Source organism: Lipotes vexillifer, unplaced genomic scaffold (assembly GCF_000442215.2).
Source record: "Lipotes vexillifer unplaced genomic scaffold, Lipotes_vexillifer_v1.1 scaffold23, whole genome shotgun sequence".
Taxonomy (NCBI): Eukaryota; Metazoa; Chordata; class Mammalia; order Artiodactyla; family Lipotidae; genus Lipotes; species Lipotes vexillifer.
The window spans coordinates 169909-188497 of NW_006796283.1; the positions used below are offsets into that span (position 1 = coordinate 169909).

Sequence of the window (18589 nt, forward strand, 5' to 3'; positions counted from 1 at the left end):
CAGGAAGGGAGGCTGCTTCTCTAGCCACGGCACTGACTGCCACCATTCCCTGGGTCCTGACAGTAATTGTTATAAGACTTCTAACCACCCGGGTCCCCACGGTGCCCTCAGAAGTCACCAGTCGCCACCACATCTGTTCTCTTTATTGAAACCGCTTTGTTTATACTTGTTGGTGACAGCGACCGGGGGTTCCAATCTGGTTTATTTTCTTTCCCGGTGCCAACCTGGCGGACAGGGCTGAAGCGAGGGGGTGGTGGCCACCAACAGTGGCCGGGGGCGTGCTCCTCAGGGTTGGGGATGAGGGAGGACTCAGGTGATAAAATCCCAAAGGGGAGCTTGGTACAAGGGTTTGCCCAGCTGACTGCAGGGCTCTGCACACCTGTGGGTTCCTGTACCTTGAATGAGTTTTCTTTCTGGAGTCTGAGTCCTCGGGTCCCCAGGCAGCCAAGGAACAAAGCTGGTCATGACGTTACAGAAACGTGAGGCTTTAGGCTGCTCTTTGGCTGTGTGTGTGTGTGTGTGTGTGTGTGTGTGTGTGTGTGTGTGTGTGAGACAGGGACCTGTCTGCCCTGTCCGCCATAGCCAGCTGTTTCCCAACCTCCAGACCCTTCCCTGCCACAGTTCAGTTATCTGGGCAGGATCTGTTCAGTTATCTACTTACTGTTTTTCTCTACATTGACCTTAAATGGACTTGCACCTTCAGTTTTGTCGTAAGCGGTAATATCTGTGAAATATGGGATTCCCCAAACGTACGTGAAAATTAATACATAATTATTAACATAAAAAAGAACTCACCGGGAGCCAGGTAAAAGTTTCCCACACACACTGGTGGCTTGTAGGTCACCCAGGGACACTCCTGAAACCCAGAGGAGGCCAATTCGGGTTTTAAGCACTTCTAACAGATACTGGGTGGGATATGGGGCTGTTGGCCCAAAGAAGTGCCCCCTCCAGCTGCCCCATGGGTGGCAGTGCTGCCAGCGGGGGTCTCTGTCGTTGGGTGCTTGGTGGCTGGCACGTAACAAGCTGATCTGCCCCTGCAGGTATCGCTCTCCTGGCTTCCACGTGCAGTCCTGGTATGACGAGGTGAAGGACTACACCTACCCCTACCCCCACGAGTGCAACCCCTGGTGTCCAGAGAGGTGCTCTGGGGCCATGTGCACCCACTACACACAGGTAAGGCTGAAGATCAGGTATGACCTCAGCCTGGCACCCCCAAACACTGTCACTCACCTGGCCCTGTGGGACTGTTGCCCAGTCAGAAAACCTCTGCTCTATCATTGCCTTAATTTTTTCCTTTAATTCAGCACTACTCAGAGTATAGCTGGTGGGCCAGGCTGTTTGTGGCCAGTTCACAAATATGGAAACTGAGAGTAAGCGCTAGAAACTTCTATGGCAGCTTTACATGGCTGGGGAATTTTCCTTGTGTGTTTTTTTGTTCTTTTTTGTTTGTTTGTTTGCTTTTGTTTTAAAGAAATGTGTGGATCTTTAATGGGTTAGGGGAAGAATCCGGTCCTTCACCTCTTCACCACACACCCCTTTAGTGCCAGCACCTTATGGATCCAGACCAGATTTTGTCACCCTGGTCATTTGTCCCTTGAGCTCAGATGTATGGATGTCATCTTTTCAGATAGTTTGGGCCACAACCACCAAGATTGGCTGTGCTGTGAACACCTGCCAGAGGATGAATGTCTGGGGAGATGTTTGGGAGAATGCGGTCTACCTCGTCTGCAATTACTCTCCAAAGTAAGAACAAGTGACATGGTTTTATGGGTTGGGGTGTGTTTGCCTGCTATGGAAGACCCAACTGAAACTGGCTTCAGTGGTAAAATCTCTTTATTGTTTCACATAACAAGGCATCTAGAGGTTGGTGCATCTAGGTTAGCTTAATAGCTCAGCATGTCAATGAGAACTTTCTGTCTTCTTGCTGTATTGTCCTCTCCTCATGGTCCCAAGGTGGCTGTAGAGCACCAGGCATCACATCTTCCCAAACTGAAGGGAAGAGAATGGTAGAAAAGGCCTGTCTCCTTAGGCTTTTCTCACCCCTGGCCCACTTTCTCCTTATGTCATTGGCCACAACTAGACCACTCATGGACAAGGCAGAACAAGACTGCCCCAGTTGGCTTTGACCAATGAAATTGCCCCAGTTGGCTTTGACCAATGAAATTGCCCCAGTTGGCTTTGCACGTCACCCCCTGGGGCTACTTGAATAAGTCAGAAGCAGGAGTAGTTGGCTGGGCAACCAGTGGGGTCTGCCATAGAGATTCTTTTTCTCTGAAAATATGCAGCAGATAGCACTCGAGAAAATAGGTGTTCATGCTATAGCCCTCGTTTTTACGTCTGTATATTTCTCCTCCCAGAAGGGACCTCATCACACCTTTAGGTCATAGTCCCACTTCCTCTTGACAGCATCCTGATGTCATCAGTGTGTCACTTATCCCTTTACGCATTCACCTCCATTTCTCGTCAGACAAGTATGTGCTGATTCTCAGAGACTGGCTCACCCAGTTTACAGCCTATGGTTTGCACACTGGCCACTGGGCTGGCCGCCATCCTAGCACTGGGCCCTGCACACAGTGTGCCCTTGAGGCATGTTTTCTCCATGACTGCATGAAACAGGAATGACCTCATTTACTGGGTTGGATCAGGAGTGGCCATGAGAAGGTAGGATGAAGAGGGAATCGCTGAGGTTGGGAGGAAAACAGAAACTCTCTGTAAACCATCTGGCACACCTGTGGTAGGAGTCTCTTTCTGGCTCACGGATGGCCGCGTTCTCCCTGTGTCTCCACATGGCGTTTCCTCAGTGTGTGTTGGGGGTTGGAGGGGGAGGGAGAGGGAGGGGGAAATTGAGCTCTCTGTGTCTCTTCTTATAAGGACACTAATCCTATCAGAGTCCCGCCCTTGTGACCTCATTTAACCTTAACCACCTCCTCCGAGGCCCCATCTCCAAATGCAGCCACGTTGGGGGGTTAGGGTTTCATCATACGAATTGGAGGGTGGGCACACACGTTCAGTCCATGCATATGTATATGCATTATGTATGCATTATGTATACCTGTGTAACCAGTACCCAGGTCAAGGGAGGGAGTATTTCCAGGGCCCCAGGCTGGAAGCGGGGGGCTCCCTCATGCCCCCCAGAGTGGCTGACATTCTGACACCCCTCCCCATTGGTCAGTCTGTCTGGTTCAGACCCTCCTGTGAATGGACAGATATGCCCTCTTGTGCCTGCCGTCTGCCTCTCAACGCCGTGTCCGGGAGATTCGTCCGTGGCATTGTGTGTTCGGTGGGCAGTTTTTTTCAGATGTCTTTGTGGTTTTCCATGATGTCCACAGCCTCTTTCTTCAAGAGTCCGAGCCCCCGGCCGTGCAGGGGGCAGTGGCTGAGAGGGTGGGCCCTGGGGTGGTGTCTGGGCTCAGGTCTCTTTGGGAGGGGGTGGGGTGGGGTGGTCTTGCACCTTGACGGCCTCATGGGTGGGGGGAGGGTGCTCACTTCCTGGGGCTCTTGGGAGCGGGGAGGTTGCCCGGCTACAGGACGCCTAGCACCCAGCCCGCATCCACGACCGGTAACCCGGAGAGTTACTGATCCAGCTGTGTGCGAGACTTGGTTTGTTGCTGAGGAAATATGGAACCTACCTGTGCTGGTGAACTTGGCTGGGGGAGGGGAGGAGCCTGTCTGGGAGTCCCGGAGGGTCTGAAGAAACCTACTGAGCCCCACCCAGTGATAGGGAAGGTGCTGGGGTACCCTGGGTCCGCCTGGTGATGGTCCATTTGGGGGGGCCATCCCGAAGCCCCCCCGTGAGCCCGTAGCCAGCCTGCACATGGGGCAGAGGTGCTCAGCGGAGCAGGGTCTGCAGCCTGGTGGGAGATGTTATTTTCCATCCATGGGTGCAGATTATAACAGTACCCCCCAGCCCCCCTCCCACCGTCCCCAGGCCCGATGCCCGCGTGGCCCTGGGTGATGCCGTTCCGCTATTTTGAGCCGTCCAGGGCCAAGCAGAGAGTGTGTTTTCTGCAGTTGTCTCCAGGCCGTCACTATCAGGACCCCTCCTTGGCCACCCTGGACAGCCATCAGAAACGTCACCCAGTGAGGATGTTGATTTAGCAAATACTCAGAGAGCATGTTGCTGTCACCAGGGGCTGGCCCCAGTCTGAGGCATCCACACAGACGCCCTCTTCATCTCATAACCACCCCCCGTGGTTACCCCACTACAGAGAAGGGGGCAGAGGCTCAGGGTCGAGGGGCATTGGCTGGGGTCACCCGGCTGGCAGGGCCAGGTCCAGCCCTGGGAGTCTGCTCATCACCGCTCGGCCATGCTTGGCCCAGGATCGGGGCCGCCAGTCTCTTTCCTGAGTGGACAGACAGGTGACGGGGCAGCCATGAAGGAAGTTTCTAGAACAGATCACCAAGATTGGCTCCCAATCACTCACCTCTCCGGCTTGTGCTGCTAAAGGCCCAGGTGCTGGGAGAAGGGCTTGGGAATTCCACTCACCACCTGCAACCTGGCCCCTGGAGAAATCCCACTGACCGGCCTCTGTTTTTCCTGCCCTGGGAACTTCAAAGGGAGGTGGTTGGCACCTGTAATGCCCAGAGGGACCTTGGTCCCAGCCCCGAGAGCAGAGTGTGGTCAAAGGCTCTGAGCCCCACGGCCTGGGTTCAAATCCCAGCCCTCCCACTCCCTCGTTGTGTGACCTTGGGCAAGTCCCTTAACCTCTCTGAGCCTCAGTTTCCTCTTCTGAAAAAGGATTGAACTCCAGCACATCCCTCCTGGGGTGTTGGAAGGATGGAGTGAGCAGGTAGGTATGTGGTAAACACGAGGCACTCCCTCGAACAGGCTGACTTTTACTCATTGGAGAAATGGCTTCAGAGGATCCCAGCAGCTTCCAGTGCAGAGGCATCGGGACTGGGACTGGGGGTGGCTGACAGCATTCAGAGTTGCGTGAGGCCACAGGACAAAGGTGCAGGGAGAACATGCTTCATAGCTCCCGACTGGGATTCTTCTGGAATTCTCTAGACTCTGTACACAGGAGGGGCTCAGGGCAGGTGCCTTTCCCCCTTCTCACCTTCCTTCCTCCCTGAACGTGTCTGGGGTCCCGAGAGGCTCCAGAAAGGAGAGAGAAGCCCCCCGGGCCCTGGCGTGGCGGCCCCCTGACGTGGTTTCTGGTCTGTCCTCAGGGGGAACTGGATCGGAGAAGCCCCCTACAGAACTGGCCGGCCCTGCTCCGAGTGCCCGCCCAGGTACGGAGGCAGCTGCAGGAACAACTTGTGTTACCGAGGTAGGAAACGACTTCAGAACCCTTTGGAACGGGCGTCCCCTCCAGTCCCTGAGTCACAGGGTGGCTGACGTGAAACGGGGAAGTTGGACAATTTGGGGGGGAATTCGTCCTTCCTCCCCCTCATCTCTGGACTCAGGGTTCAGCCCCAGCTCCCCGGGGATACGGCTGCCCCTGGGACGTCCCCCCAGTGGGCGTCTCCCGTGGGAGGCATCCCTGCCCTCTTGGTGCTCAGAGTTTGGTATAAAACAGACAACAAACAAGGAATTTAAAAACAGCCACGTGATTGATGATCCAGGCAGGGCCCGCCCCCGCGGCTTGCCAGAACCCCTCCTGCCCGTCCTTGGCCCCCGCCGGCCACCCAGCCGCGTGTGCAGTTTCCCCTACCCCACAGCTCAGGCCATACCGAGCTCTCAGAGGCCGTGTTTTCCGGCGATGCCAGCATTTGCTTATTGCCTGCGGCTCAGAATGTTCCCACGTTCCCCCTTCCTGTGAATAATGCACATTTTTCGTGCCTCAAGTGCTCCTCGCATTTGGGACTGTTTCCTCAGGCTCCGTCCCAGAAGGAGCAGAGCCCGCCAAGGGGCTGACCGTGTTTTTGAGGTTGAGATGTGTTTTTTTTTTTCCCGTGGCTCCATCAACAGGTCTTGTGATGGCTGAGAGGGGTCTTTCAGGAGAAGTGGGATTGCGGGGGAAACGCAGGATCAGTCCAGTGGGCTCCGGGGTGAAGAGTGGGGCTCCCAGACCCTCCCAGGCCCGCTGTTCCCTACTGATTCTGCCCACTGCAGGGCAGGCGTGGGGATCTCGCAGCGGGGGGAGAAGCAAGGATCTGAGAGTCCAGCCCGTGCTGGTCCCCTGGGTCATGAGTTATATGCAGGTGGCTGAGCCTCCAGGGGGAACTCAGGGGGCTCAACCCAAAGTCTGGACATTAGGCTTCTGGATCTGGCTCTCCATGATTGGAGGCTGTTTGCTCAAGCCAGCTGATCACTCTACCCATCAGCAAAATGGGTATGATAACTCCAGCCTTCCATGCCGTTTCTCGGGCTCAGATGAGAGAGTCGGTGCATTTGGTGCGAATGTATTGAGCGCCTGCTGTGTGCCGGGATGTTGCTAGGTGATAGGGATGGGGATGCCTGTGGGGACCCAACAGTCACGGTCCTGCCCTCTGGAACATGAGGTCCAGCAGGGCCACTGCCCTGAGGAGTGACACGCATCTTTCAGGGGACGTAACAGATGCCTCAGGGCTTAATATCAGGGGTATCCACCATCAGCCAGGTCAGGGAAGGCTTCCCAAGCAGGCGGCTATTGAGGAAGAGGACATGGCCTAGTAATGAGAGAAGGGAAGGGTGTTTCTGGCAGGCGGAACAGCATGTGCAAAGGCCTGGAAGGTGAGGCATCGCGGTCACGAGACTGTGAGGCAGAAGGGCCCACAGGGATGTGCAGGTCCCGGCAGTGCCTGCCACGCAGCAGGGGCTCTGTAAGCATTTGTTAGATGGAGTTTCTCCTGCTCTCCCACCCCCTCTCAGGCAACACACCTCTTCACTGTCTTCGAGAGGGAGGTGCCCACACCTGTCCTTAGTGAGATATTCCCAGATAGCCCAGCTCCGATTCCTGGATTCGTGGGACAAGCGTGGGTTTTAGAGTTCAGCACACCTGCCTGAGGAATATCAACCCTACGTGTTCCAGCGGTGAGCACCTGGGCAGGGCATTTCATCTCTCTGAGCCTCAGTCTTCCTGTGTGAAAATGGGGTGATGCGTCAGCCCCTGGGGGTCGTAGGAGGGCTGAGAAGAATGCAGGCTGACACTCCAGGCATATCAGGCCGCAAATCCCCATTCAGGCAGGTCCTGTGGCTGCTGTCCAGTCACCCAGAGGGGCAACTCCCCCGCATCAGATCCTGAGTGCTGATTTGGGGACCGTGAGAGAGGGATGCTCACTGGGGCTCCCCGTTGGCTCTCACATTGGGAGGGGGCTCCGTGTGCGCACAAGGCAGGCTGTCAGGGTGCAGGGCAGGCAGAGCGGGGTGTCTCTGCATTCCTGGACATGTGTGCTCAGGCACACTGCTTGCCTTCTTTGAGCCTCGGTTTCCCCATCTCTAAGAGTGATGACATCGTTCTCCCCCAGATGATTTGCTGGGAGGATGCAACAAGGAGGATGTGAGTTGCTAGGACAGTAGCCTGCACATAGTCAGTGCTTTATGAACACAGCTCATTACTTCCTGGGAGAGGTGGGAGTGTGGAGGTATGACTGCGCTTATCACCTGGCATGGGGTTCTTCCTTACCTGGGAGGTACTGGGGGCCGTCTCCCAGCCTGGGAGCCCCATCCATCTCAGGATCCTGGCAGACCCCTTCTCTTCTCGGGAAACACAGCTCTGGTGTCACACCTCCTCCAGGGAGACTTCCCTGAGTCTACAGACAGGCAGCCCACCTGCCTCCGTGCTCTTACTGCACCCAGACTCTCCTTGAACCTGATTCACCTGTAGTTACAACTGCTGGTTCACTCTCGGGCCTCCAGGGCCACGTAGCAGGTGTGTTCTGCATGTTGTCCGAATAAATATACCCCCGATATCCACAGAGGGTCATTTTCAAAGAACAAATGCACAAAGATAGCCTAGATGCTGGTTAACCCACCCAATGAAGCCTCCTGGACTTGTTTCTTTATTTTTGGTGGAAAATGCCCACCTTCACTTGGTGGGCATCCCAATTTTCTTAGCTAACCACGCAGAAAGTCTCTTCTAAAGCAGCTTACCTGCATAAGCTACTTAATAAGCATTTATTGAGGTGCCTGTCAAGGCCTTGACCTATAATGGAGATGGAACAGGGATAAGGATAGACCGTAAGAGAAGATTCCATCCCTCCAGCCCTTCCCTGTGTGGTGATGAAGGGCGTGGACTTTGGGGAAAGGTGATTTGACTCTCAGCTGTGTGAGCTTGGGCAGGTCACATAGCCTCTCTGATCCTCGGTTTTCCCGTCTGTACAATTGGGCTGCTCATGCCTCACAGGGCAATGAGAGGATGAGGTGAGAGCTTGACATTAGTTTTGAGCTTCGTCCCCACTTATGGAACCAGGCGGGAGTCTGCAGAATGATGGAGCAATGCTGTGTGCCTTGGGACCCCTGGTCCGGAGCTGGACGGTGCACAGGGTAACCTTGCAGCGAACTTGGGCACGGAATTTCCCCAGGCCTATGGTGGTCCACACAGGGGATCTTAATTAGGATGTGATCAAATACAGCCCGTCCTCTGGGTAAGCATTCCACTTTTCATGTGTGTGTCTGAGGGCGAGGACCGTCTACCCATTTTCTTAAATAGTGAACCCTCAAATGCTTTAGACTGCTTTACCCAACTATATTTGGCTAAATAAAGCCACGATTATGAGGTATAAAAATCCTAAAGGCCAGTGGAAGAAAACCCAGCTTATTCCAGAGACAGCTCTGGCTTTCAGTGAAGGCCAAACCTGAATGGCCACATTGACGGGAAGACAGACAAGAGACAGCCGCTGGGTCCCAAGTGGTGTTTGCAAACCCAGCGTCTTCATAAAGATTTCACCTATAGCGTTTGGCTACCAATGATGTTTTCAGAATTCCCTTCCTGAATGTCTTTAAGCTTTGCTGGGACTTTTTTTTTTTCCCCAAAAGAGTTCAAAGACAGAATTTGTTGGGCGTTTTGATCATCCTTCACTCAGCAAACTTTGTTGAGCAGCTACTATGTTTTGGGAGCTGGGTGTAGTGTGGTGTGCTGGCCAGGCTGGCTGCTGGCCTCAGGGAGTTTACAGCTGGTGGGGGAGGGGGGGGTGGTGAGCACGCCGTCCAGGAGCAGTACATGGAGGTCCATGAGCTCTGATAATGACCTTGGGACTCCGGGTTGCTGTTCTCCTCTGGCTTAAATCCTGTCCATCCTCCTATGGGTCAGGGTAGTGGTTGTGCCGTGATGAATCGGCCAGTGAAACAGCTGCAGAGTATCCCAGCCTTGAAAAGCATCAGAGAAGATGTCACTTGCCCTTCATATTTTTGAATGTCTTATATCAACGCAAACCCTTGGTCTGCTTTTTGGAGAAAAGTTGTTGCTCTTCAGAAGAAGTAAGGATGAGGCTGGGGATTGGTGAACACGTGATGGGACTTGAGTTTTAATCCGTTGACACAGAGAGGCCTGCGAGGGCGCTTCATTCCTTCTCCTTGAAACCATTCTTACCCAAACACATCTGTTGTCTTTTCTCATTGGAGGAGCTTGGAAGGCAGGGGTTTCCACCTAGGGTCCACAGACATCCTTGGAGGGGCGGGCGTCCCCCAGCAGAGATGCGCACCGATTCATCTTTGATAAGGGTGCTCAAGCAAACTCAAACAGCAATACTTTGCTTTACTTTGGCTGGAATTGATGCTTTGGTATCCAGCTGGCCTGATTACAGATCACAGTGAGTGGTTAATAGTTGACTTTCATGACGAAAACTGGCAGATAAACTGATGCTTAATAAATGCAATGTATTCGGTGAATTAGAATGTTTTGAAACATGAAGGTCACGGTCATGGTTGGAGAAATAATAGTATTTCGGTGGGGAAAATATTGGGACCCGAAGAACTAAGTTTTTTAACCAAGAGTTGGGTCTTTGGCTCGTTCTAGATGATGGTTCCAATGTTCTTGGGCTTCGAAACTTCAGTGCAGGGAAAGGTTAAGTGATCTTGGCCTGCAGGAGTGGGGAAGGAAGCAGAATGTGCTGGTGGTGAGGGGCAGTGGGGTCCAAGAGCATTGGCGAGGGTCTTCGTGGGCCACGACGACGTGTAAATGAGGCGGACCCCTCCTCCAGTGAGAACCTAGGGCCAGAGGCACCTCAGCGGAGACAGCGACGGTTTGGGGTCAGAGGATGAGGGCGGCTTCCTGAAGGTGCTTCCTTGGGCAGAGACGGGACAAGAAACCATTCTGATGATCCAGGGCTGGGCGCCAGGGCCTCCTAACCTCTGGTCAGCCCAGCCGCTCTTGTGTCCAAAGCAAACACAGTGAGCGGAGAGCCATCCATCGCCCCTTGGCGGGGAGAATTCCACCTGGCCAGCACTGTCCTGAAATGTCACTTTCTCTTTGCCACTGAAATGACCCTTTGTGAAGCCAAACCTCAAACAACTTTAGTTTCCAAATTGCTTCTTTATTTTTTCCTAAATGCATTTTGGTTGAATTCCCAGCATGTTGCTTTTCTCTTCCTCTTCACTATTAAGAGACGGACGACCAAAAACCCGAAACGGACGAGATGAACGAGGTGGAAATGGCCCCCATTCCTGAAGAGAAGCACATCTGGGTCCCGCCGAGCGTGATCAGACCCACGAAGCCCAAGAAAGCCCCCACCGTGAACTACATGAGTGAGTGGGGCTCTGCCCTCTGCCAGCCACCTCTGGAGGGGGCAGTTTTCTTTGGGGTGGGCAGAGGAGGGAAGCTGGTGGGTTGAGAGGTCTCCAAGTCGACAAACAGCAGGGAACAGGGTGGGGTGTAGCCTGCAAAATGCACAACCTGAAGATATTTCTAAAAAATGATATTTTTAAGTCATTTCAAAAGAAGCATTATAGGAGCTGTGCGTGGGTGGCCTTGCCCTCCCTGGCAGGTATTTTAAGGTTAGACCCTCTCGGGCTTCCCTGGTGGCGCAGTGGTTGAGAGTCCGCCTGCCGGTGCAGGGGATACGGGTTCGTGCCCCGGTCTGGGAGGATCCCACATGCCGTGGAGCGGCTGGGCCCGTGAGCCATGGCCGTTGGGCCTGCTCGTCCGGAGCCTGTGCTCCGCAATGGGAGAGGCCGCAGCAGTGAGAGGCCCACATACGGAAAAAAAAAAAAAAAAAAAAAGGTTAGACCCTCTCTTGTCCTTTCAAAGAGGACTTGGGCTGAAATTGGGTTCCTGTTGGAAGCGCCTGGCTCCCAAAGGGAGAATGAACATGCAGCATGGAGCCCGGCTTCCGTGGTCGTCATGCACCAGCCCCGTGACTCGGACAGTCACCCGACTCTTTGAGACTCGATGTGCTCATCCATAAAGTGGGAGCAGTGATGCCTCTGTCGGCATTTTTTTAAATCAGTGAGATATGGATCAGTGCATTTCATATGTCCATATTTTACAAGAGGCATTGGGTTCTTTTTTTTTTTTTCCTTATTTTTGGCTGTGTTGGGTCTTCGTTACCGCGCGCGGGCTTTCTCTGGTTGCGGCGAGCGGGGGCTACTCTTCGTTGCGGTGCGCGGGCTTCTCACTGCGGTGGCTTCTCTTGCTGCGGAGCACGGGCTCTAGGCGCACGGGCTTCAGTACTTGTGCGCAGCCTCAGTCGTTGTGGCTCGCGGGCTCTAGAGCGCAGGCTCGGTAGCTGTGGTGCACGGGTTCAGTTGCTTCGTGGCATGTGGGATCTTCCCGGAGCAGGGCTCAAACCCATGTCCCCTGCACTGGCAGGTGGATTTCAACACTGCGCCACCAGGGAAGCCCGGCATTGTGTTCTTGACAAAGGAGATCTGCAGCAATTACTAAGGAGCAAGGCCATGGATTCTAGACCTGGGACAAACCTCCTGGGCTGTATGTCAACGTTCTCATCTGTTACTCCTCACACATCTCCTTACCAGAGCTGTTGCAGCTCTGTCAGGTGCTGTGAGGATTATTTGCAGTAAACGGGGGCCACCCAGTGTCAGCTGTGCTTTGAGCTCACCATCAAGTTGCCTCCGACACCCCCCCCCCACTTAAGGCCGGAAGTTGGATGTCCTCCCAGAGACTTCCGGAAGTCCCCAGATGCTTAGTGTTCTCACGCTCACCTCTGTCACACTTTATTCTACCTGGTCTCCCAAGACACTTCGCCTGCTAGGGCTCGCTCCTTTCTTTCTGCCCTCCCCTGCCGGGCTCCGATTACCCCGTCCCCTGCTCACCTGTGTATGTGGCACCTTCAGTGAAGGGTTGAGGCTCTGGAGGGCATTTTCTTACAGACACGGCACCAGGTGTGGGTTCTCTGCCCACCGGTGTCTCTCTTTTCCCTCGAAACCTCACAGAGCATAAAACTGGACTCACCCCTGAGTAGGAGGCCAGCTCATGCCCGTCTTTCTCAAAAATCCTCTGCTATTTTGTCAACTGCCCTGCCCTCAGCCCCCACTAGTCTCTATCGTCTGGGCCTTCAAATGTCTTTCTCCTGGGCTTCCTGCCTGTTTAGTCAGCTGTGGCTTTCTTTGACCAGGAAATACGCTGATGTTCTTGTCTGTCCAGAAATTCCAAACACTTCAGTTGTTTTTTTTCTTTAATAATGTAACATTACAAAGTAATATGTCTTTTTGTCAAACTGTGACACTACTGCAAGATTCTGATATGTCCCTATAAAATAAACCAAAAAGGAAAGCTTGGCAGAGTCATCTTGGCTGGGGGCGTGGAGACGACACTGGTGAGAATGGCTGGGTGCCCACCAACCGGGCTGGATAAGGCTCGCCCTCCAGAGCCCTGTGAGGCTATGGGGCACTTAGTGTGCCAGGCTCCCTTCCAAGCCTACATTTACTTTCTCGTTTAAGGCTCACAGCAACCGTTGGAGGTGAATACTGTACTCATCCCCATTAGTAAGCAGAATTTGAACCTCAGAGAGGGGAAGTAAGGTGTCCAAGGTGACAGTGCTACTAGAAAGAGGATCTGGGATCTGAACCTCACCCTAAGCCTGCAGCCATTGGGCCATGCTCTTGCTCTCATTCTGACATGGATTCCAGAATGTTCCAGAGAGTTCCTCAGAGGGGGAGATGGGGTCTTCTAACTCAGACTCATCCTCCCGCTTCTTGCCTTGACAAGTATTTCTGCATTTCTCTCCTAGCCCAAGTCGTCAGGTGTGACACCAAGATGAAGGACAAGTGTAAGGGGTCCACGTGCAACAGGTAAGGCCTGGCCCATCCCTGTCTCGCTGGCTACAGCCCTCTGAATCACCTGCTCTCGGTCTTGGCTCACATCGTGATCTGTCAGCTGATCTACGTCTGTAGAAATGCCAGATGTGCCAGCAGCAGATGTCCTATCGACAGGGAGATCTTGAACGATGTTTCTGTGAGGCTGGGGGCTCCCTCCCATCTCTCTGCATGAAGGGGTTCCCCAGAGCTAGCACAGCCTAGCCCAGAGCTCTGTGTCGGGGACGACTGGGGCTGCGGCAGCGTTAGGGCAGGTGTGACCGTGGACGGGTCCAGCACGGCTGCTGTGGAATCCAAGTCGGCCTGCTTCCCGAGGGGCCCCACCAGACAAAGAGCGGCCTGCGTGTCCCCCAGCGTTGAACAAATTCATGTAGCTGATGGAGTCACTTAGTATCGTCCATTTCAGGTGCTGAAAAACATCTGGCAAGAAGAACAAACTTGGTTTTGGCAGCCTAGCTGCTGGGCTGCTCCTTCTGGCAGTGAGTGGCCAACAGGTGTAGCGGCCCTACATAGATCCTCAGGTTCACGGCAGGAAACTGTGTTATCGATGGAGGGGCCCTTACTCCTCTCCCTATGGATTCTGGCATCCATTCATCTAAAGCTGAATTGCATTTTTATTTTTTTTCATTATTTATTTTACTTATATTTATTTTTGGCTGCATTGGGTCTTCGTTGCTGCACGTGGGCTTTGTCTAGTTGCGGCGAGCGGGGGCTACTCTTCGTTGCGGTGCGCGGGCTTCTCATCGCGGTGCCTTCTCTTGTTGCAGAGCACGGGCAGTAGTGTAGTTGTGACGCGCGGGTTCAGTAGTTGTGACTCGCGGGCTCTAGAGCGCAGGCTCAGTAGTCGTGGAGCATGGGCTTAGTTGCTCCACGGCATGTGGGATCTTCCCGGACCAGGGCTCGAACCCGTGTCTCCTGCATTAGCAGGCAGATTCTTAACCACTGCGCCACCAGGGAAACCGTGAATCGTGTTCTTTAAAGCACACGCTAAAAGAGAAGGTATATTGTATTACCTAAAAGAGAGGGTCCTATTTTATACCACGGGGACTTTGGGATCTGGTTTGCCAGGACAATGCATCATTCAGACTTTGGCAGGAGTGTCCTGGGACAGACAGAGCAGTCCAGGATCAGATGTTCAAGGGGCTCATACGTCATCCCACGAGCAGCTGATGATGGGCCAGCAAGTACTACGAAAGTAGAACCAGGCAGTTTGTTGGTGGAATGAGCAAGACGTGGCAATGAGGGTGGTGGAATAACCGTCTGTCCCCTCGCACCGGAAGGGGTCTCCAGTCTGCAAACTCACAGGTCTGGGATTCCCGGAACGCTCCCGAGTTGCCCCTTGGTGGTGATGTGCCTTTCTGAACCGCAAGCTTGTTACAAGAGCATCACGCCTGAATATTCAATGGGAAAAAGTGACAAGGTCTGGAGAACATTTGTTGTTAGCATCAAAAGAGTTGCAGGGTTGGGAGTAGATGGGACCCTCCCCAAGCACGGAAAAGGCAGGGGTCTGTCCACATGAAGACTGTTAGATGCCTCCAGTCAAGATGTAGAACTCAGCCCACCTGCAACCACAAGAATGTTCATGGAGCTGCTCCTGGAAGCCGTCCCACCATCTGGCACATCAGTTTTCTGTACGCGGTGCTTTTACAAAAATAATATTTACTGGACTTTTTTTCTGACTTTAAAAGGTATTCTTGTTCATTGTAATTCAGGAAAACAACAACCAAAAAAAAAAAAAAAAGTATAAAGGAAAGAATAAGTGTCCCACAATCTCGTGAACATCAGTAAACATTCTATGTAGTTTCTGTGCACTGATGAGGCTAATACTGCTTAGGCTATACTGTTATGCAATCTTGTGTGTTACTGGTTTCACTGAAGGTTTTCCAAGGTCAATAACTATTCCTCAAAAACTTCATTTCTAGTGGCTGCATAATACTCTGACATTCGGGCACACAAAAATATATTTGGCTATTCCTTTGACACCTGCTGATTTATTTCTGGTTTTTCCCTATTACAAATGGTTGGAATAACATGGAGATCTGACTTTCTGTCTTTTTGCTTTCGGGAGATTCAAGAATTAAGGGATATGAATTTTTTTTTTAATGGGAGTAGTTAATTTACAGTGTTGTGTTAGTTGCAAGTGTACAGCAAAGTGATTCAGTTATACATATATATATTGTTTTTCAGATTCTTTTCCGTTATAGGTTATTATGAGATTTTGAGTATAGTTCCCTGTGCTATATAGTAGGTCCTTGTTGGTTATCTGTTTTATATATAGTAGTGGGTATATGTTAATCCCAAAGTCCTCATTTATCCCTCGCCCCGCTTTCCCCTTTGGTAGCCTTAAGTTTTCTGTTTTCTATGTCTGTGAGTCTGCTTCTGTTTTGTAAATAAGTTCATTTGTATCATTTTTTTAGATTCCACATAAGTGATATCACATACTTGTCTTTGTCTGACTTACTTCACTTAGTATGATAATCTTTAGGTCCATCCACGTTGCTGCAAATGACATTATTTTTTTTTGGCTGAGTAATATTCCATTATATATATATATATATACCACATCTTCTTTATCCATTCATCTGTCGATGGACACTTAGGTTGCTTCCTTGTCTTGGCTATTGTGAGTAGTGCTGCTGTGAACGTTGGGGTGCATGTATCTTTGTAAATTAGAGTTTTTCATCTTTTCTGGATATATGCCCAGGAGTGGGATTACTGGGTCATATGGTGGCTCTATTTTTAGTTTTTTGAGGAACCTCCATACTGTTTTCCATAGTGGCTGCACTAATTTACATTCCCACCAACAGTGTACGAGGGTTCCCTTTTCTCCACACCCTCTCCAGCATTTGTTATTTGTAGACTTTTTAATGATGGCCATTCTAACTGGTGTGAGGTGATACCTTATTGTAGTTTTGATCTGCATTTCTCTAATAATTAGCAATATTGAGCATCTTTTCATGTGCCTCTTGGCCATCTGTGTGTCTTCTTTGGAGAAGTGTCTATTTAGGCCTTCTGTCCATTTTTTTATTGGGTTGTGGTTTTTTAAAAAATATTAAGCTGTATGAGCTGTTTGTATATTTTGGAAATTAATCCCTTGTCGGTAACATCATTTGCAAATACTTTTTCCCAGTGCAGAGGTTGTCTTTTCGTTTTGTTTATGGTTTACGGGATATGAATTTTGAAGGCTTTCTGGAAAGATTAACTGTTGTTTGTGAACATGATCACCATCATTTGGTTTTATTCTACTAAAAAACCCTTGACGCCTGGAAAAAGCCACCTCCTTTCAGTCTGCACATCTTTGGTGACTGATATCTGAGGATTTTTTTTTTTTTTTTGGTGCCTTTGAAGCCACTTGTCTTTATTCTGTGAATTGTCTGTCTGTTCATAGAATTGTCCATCTATTCATTTTGATCCTGAAGCACATGAAAATAGTCTTTGAGGAGGTCAGGTTGAATCTAATTGTGTCTGTGTGACTAGAAACTTCAGCCTGGGTGAATTGTGACTTGCTTCAAAACAATGCATGCTATATCACTGACGCTTTTCTATATGTAATAATAGAGCTGTTGAAGGGAAAAACCGCAATAAGTTCACGATGAGGTTCCATGAACATGTTTACCTCTGAAAATCATCTTCTTTCTTCTCCATCAGGTACCAGTGCCCAGCAGGCTGCCTGCACCACAGGGCAAAGATCTTTGGGACCCTCTTTTATGAAAGCGTAAGTATGGCCAGCATTTCTCTAAATGGCTTGTGTGGACTCCTGTCTCTGTTTTAAAAGCAGGTGGCTGGTTTTCAGGTGAACAGATTTTCTTTCCTCAGTCAAACCCCCCTTTTTGTAGAGCTGATCCATGTGTGTTTCTGGGGTCACAAACTTGTGAAGCCACTTTTGGGAACTGGGGATGACCCACGAGCAGAACAGTCTCCATTTTAGCCCGAGCATTAAATGCTCTACTGGATGGGGAGAAAGGGCTGTTTGTCCCTGTTCTTAGTTTGTAAAGCAACTCAGATGAGTTCTGAAAGATAAGCACCCCCTGGAACAAAGACGTGTGATAGAGTGCAGCCAGAGTGAGAAGTGGGGTGAACCTTGGCCCGACTTTTTGGCTTTTTGTGGGTTGAGGACAGAAACATCTTGGATGTTTCTGGAAATGATCGCAGACAAAGATGAATTCAGATGTACTTACAGTCTGGCCTCTCCCCCGCAGGCGTCCAGCATCTGCCGGGCCGCCATTCACTACGGGGTCCTGGACGACAAGGGAGGCCTGGTGGATGTCACCAGGAATGGGAAGGTCCCCTTTTTCGTCAAGTCTGAGAGAAACGGCGTGCAGTCTTTGAGGTAATTATTCGGTGATCAGGCTTCCTGAAGACTTCTTTTCTGGTTATGAGAGTACTGTTGAAACTTTGTAAGGTACTGAACAATATAAAGAAGCAGGAAAACAGTAAAGATGACCCCAATCCCATAACTCAGAAATCGCCCCTATTGGCCGCTTAGCCTATTTCATCCCAGTGCGTTTCGGTGTGTGTGTTTAACGTGGTTGAGTTTTGTTTCTTGTTTGTTTGTTTTTGTAGGTTTTAGGAAAGTTTACTGCGTATTTAAAATGAACACTGCTCTTAATTATGAAATGTACACATAGCCATGAAGATACAGAAAACCGGAAATAAAGAAATACTAATCTCTTCATTCCCACTTCCCAGAGATAATCTAGGTACTTGACCTTCAATAGCGTAGTCTTGCAATCTGAGTTCCAAATCCCGCTTTTTCTCCCTTCCTTGTCCCTGAGAACTCTTCAGACACTTCAGTAATGACTGATGGTATCTTTGAGTTTGTAGGCTAATTCTTTTTTTTTTTTATACATCTTTACTGGAGCATAATTGCTTCACAATGGTGTGTTAGTTGCTGCTGTATAACAAAGTGAATCAGCCATACATATACATATATCCCCATATCTCCTCCCTCTTGCGTCTCCCTCCCACCCTCCCTATCCCACCCCGTAGGCTAATTCTTGATTGGCACTTTTTTTTCCCCCTGAGAACGAGGCTTTTCATCTTTTAAATATACTTACTTGTATTTGCAAGGTGTTTTTCATGTAAGGTATGTGGATGGCTGATGGGGCAGACCATCTTCGCCATTCTGACTTTTGGGGGTTGATGGGGTGGGGGGACCATGAAGAACCGCGGGAGATCGTGTCTTGACCTGTCCATGGCATCTGAGGCATAAGGTGACCAGGAGCTGGTGGGACCCACTGGGGGCTCTAGGGTCAAACAGACCCGGCTCTGACTTCTCCCTTTGCGTGACCTGGGCTGGCTTCTTAATCCCGTCAGGGTGGCAGTACTCTCATTTATAAGTGAGGCCCACGGCAGGACCCGGGGCTGACACCCTGCTAACCCACCACGAGGCAGCATGTCAGGGACCCCCGTGTCAGTGCCCATCCCAGGGTCTTCAGCAGGCAGGCACCCAGC

The 18589-nt window shown here is 51.2% G+C and overlaps 1 protein-coding gene across 1 annotated transcript in view; it reads left to right on the forward strand.

Moving 5' to 3' along the window:
- Positions 1-18589, forward strand: part of CRISPLD2 (cysteine rich secretory protein LCCL domain containing 2) — a 109086-nt gene that overhangs the window by 6033 nt on the left and 84464 nt on the right. Inside the window, exons 3-10 of the mRNA XM_007468463.1 lie at positions 1041-1173; positions 1628-1743; positions 5170-5270; positions 7841-7843; positions 10466-10606; positions 13051-13111; positions 16784-16850; positions 17335-17465. Coding sequence (XP_007468525.1) covers positions 1041-1173; positions 1628-1743; positions 5170-5270; positions 7841-7843; positions 10466-10606; positions 13051-13111; positions 16784-16850; positions 17335-17465 — 753 coding nt within the window. The remainder of the gene's footprint in view (positions 1-1040; positions 1174-1627; positions 1744-5169; positions 5271-7840; positions 7844-10465; positions 10607-13050; positions 13112-16783; positions 16851-17334; positions 17466-18589) is intronic.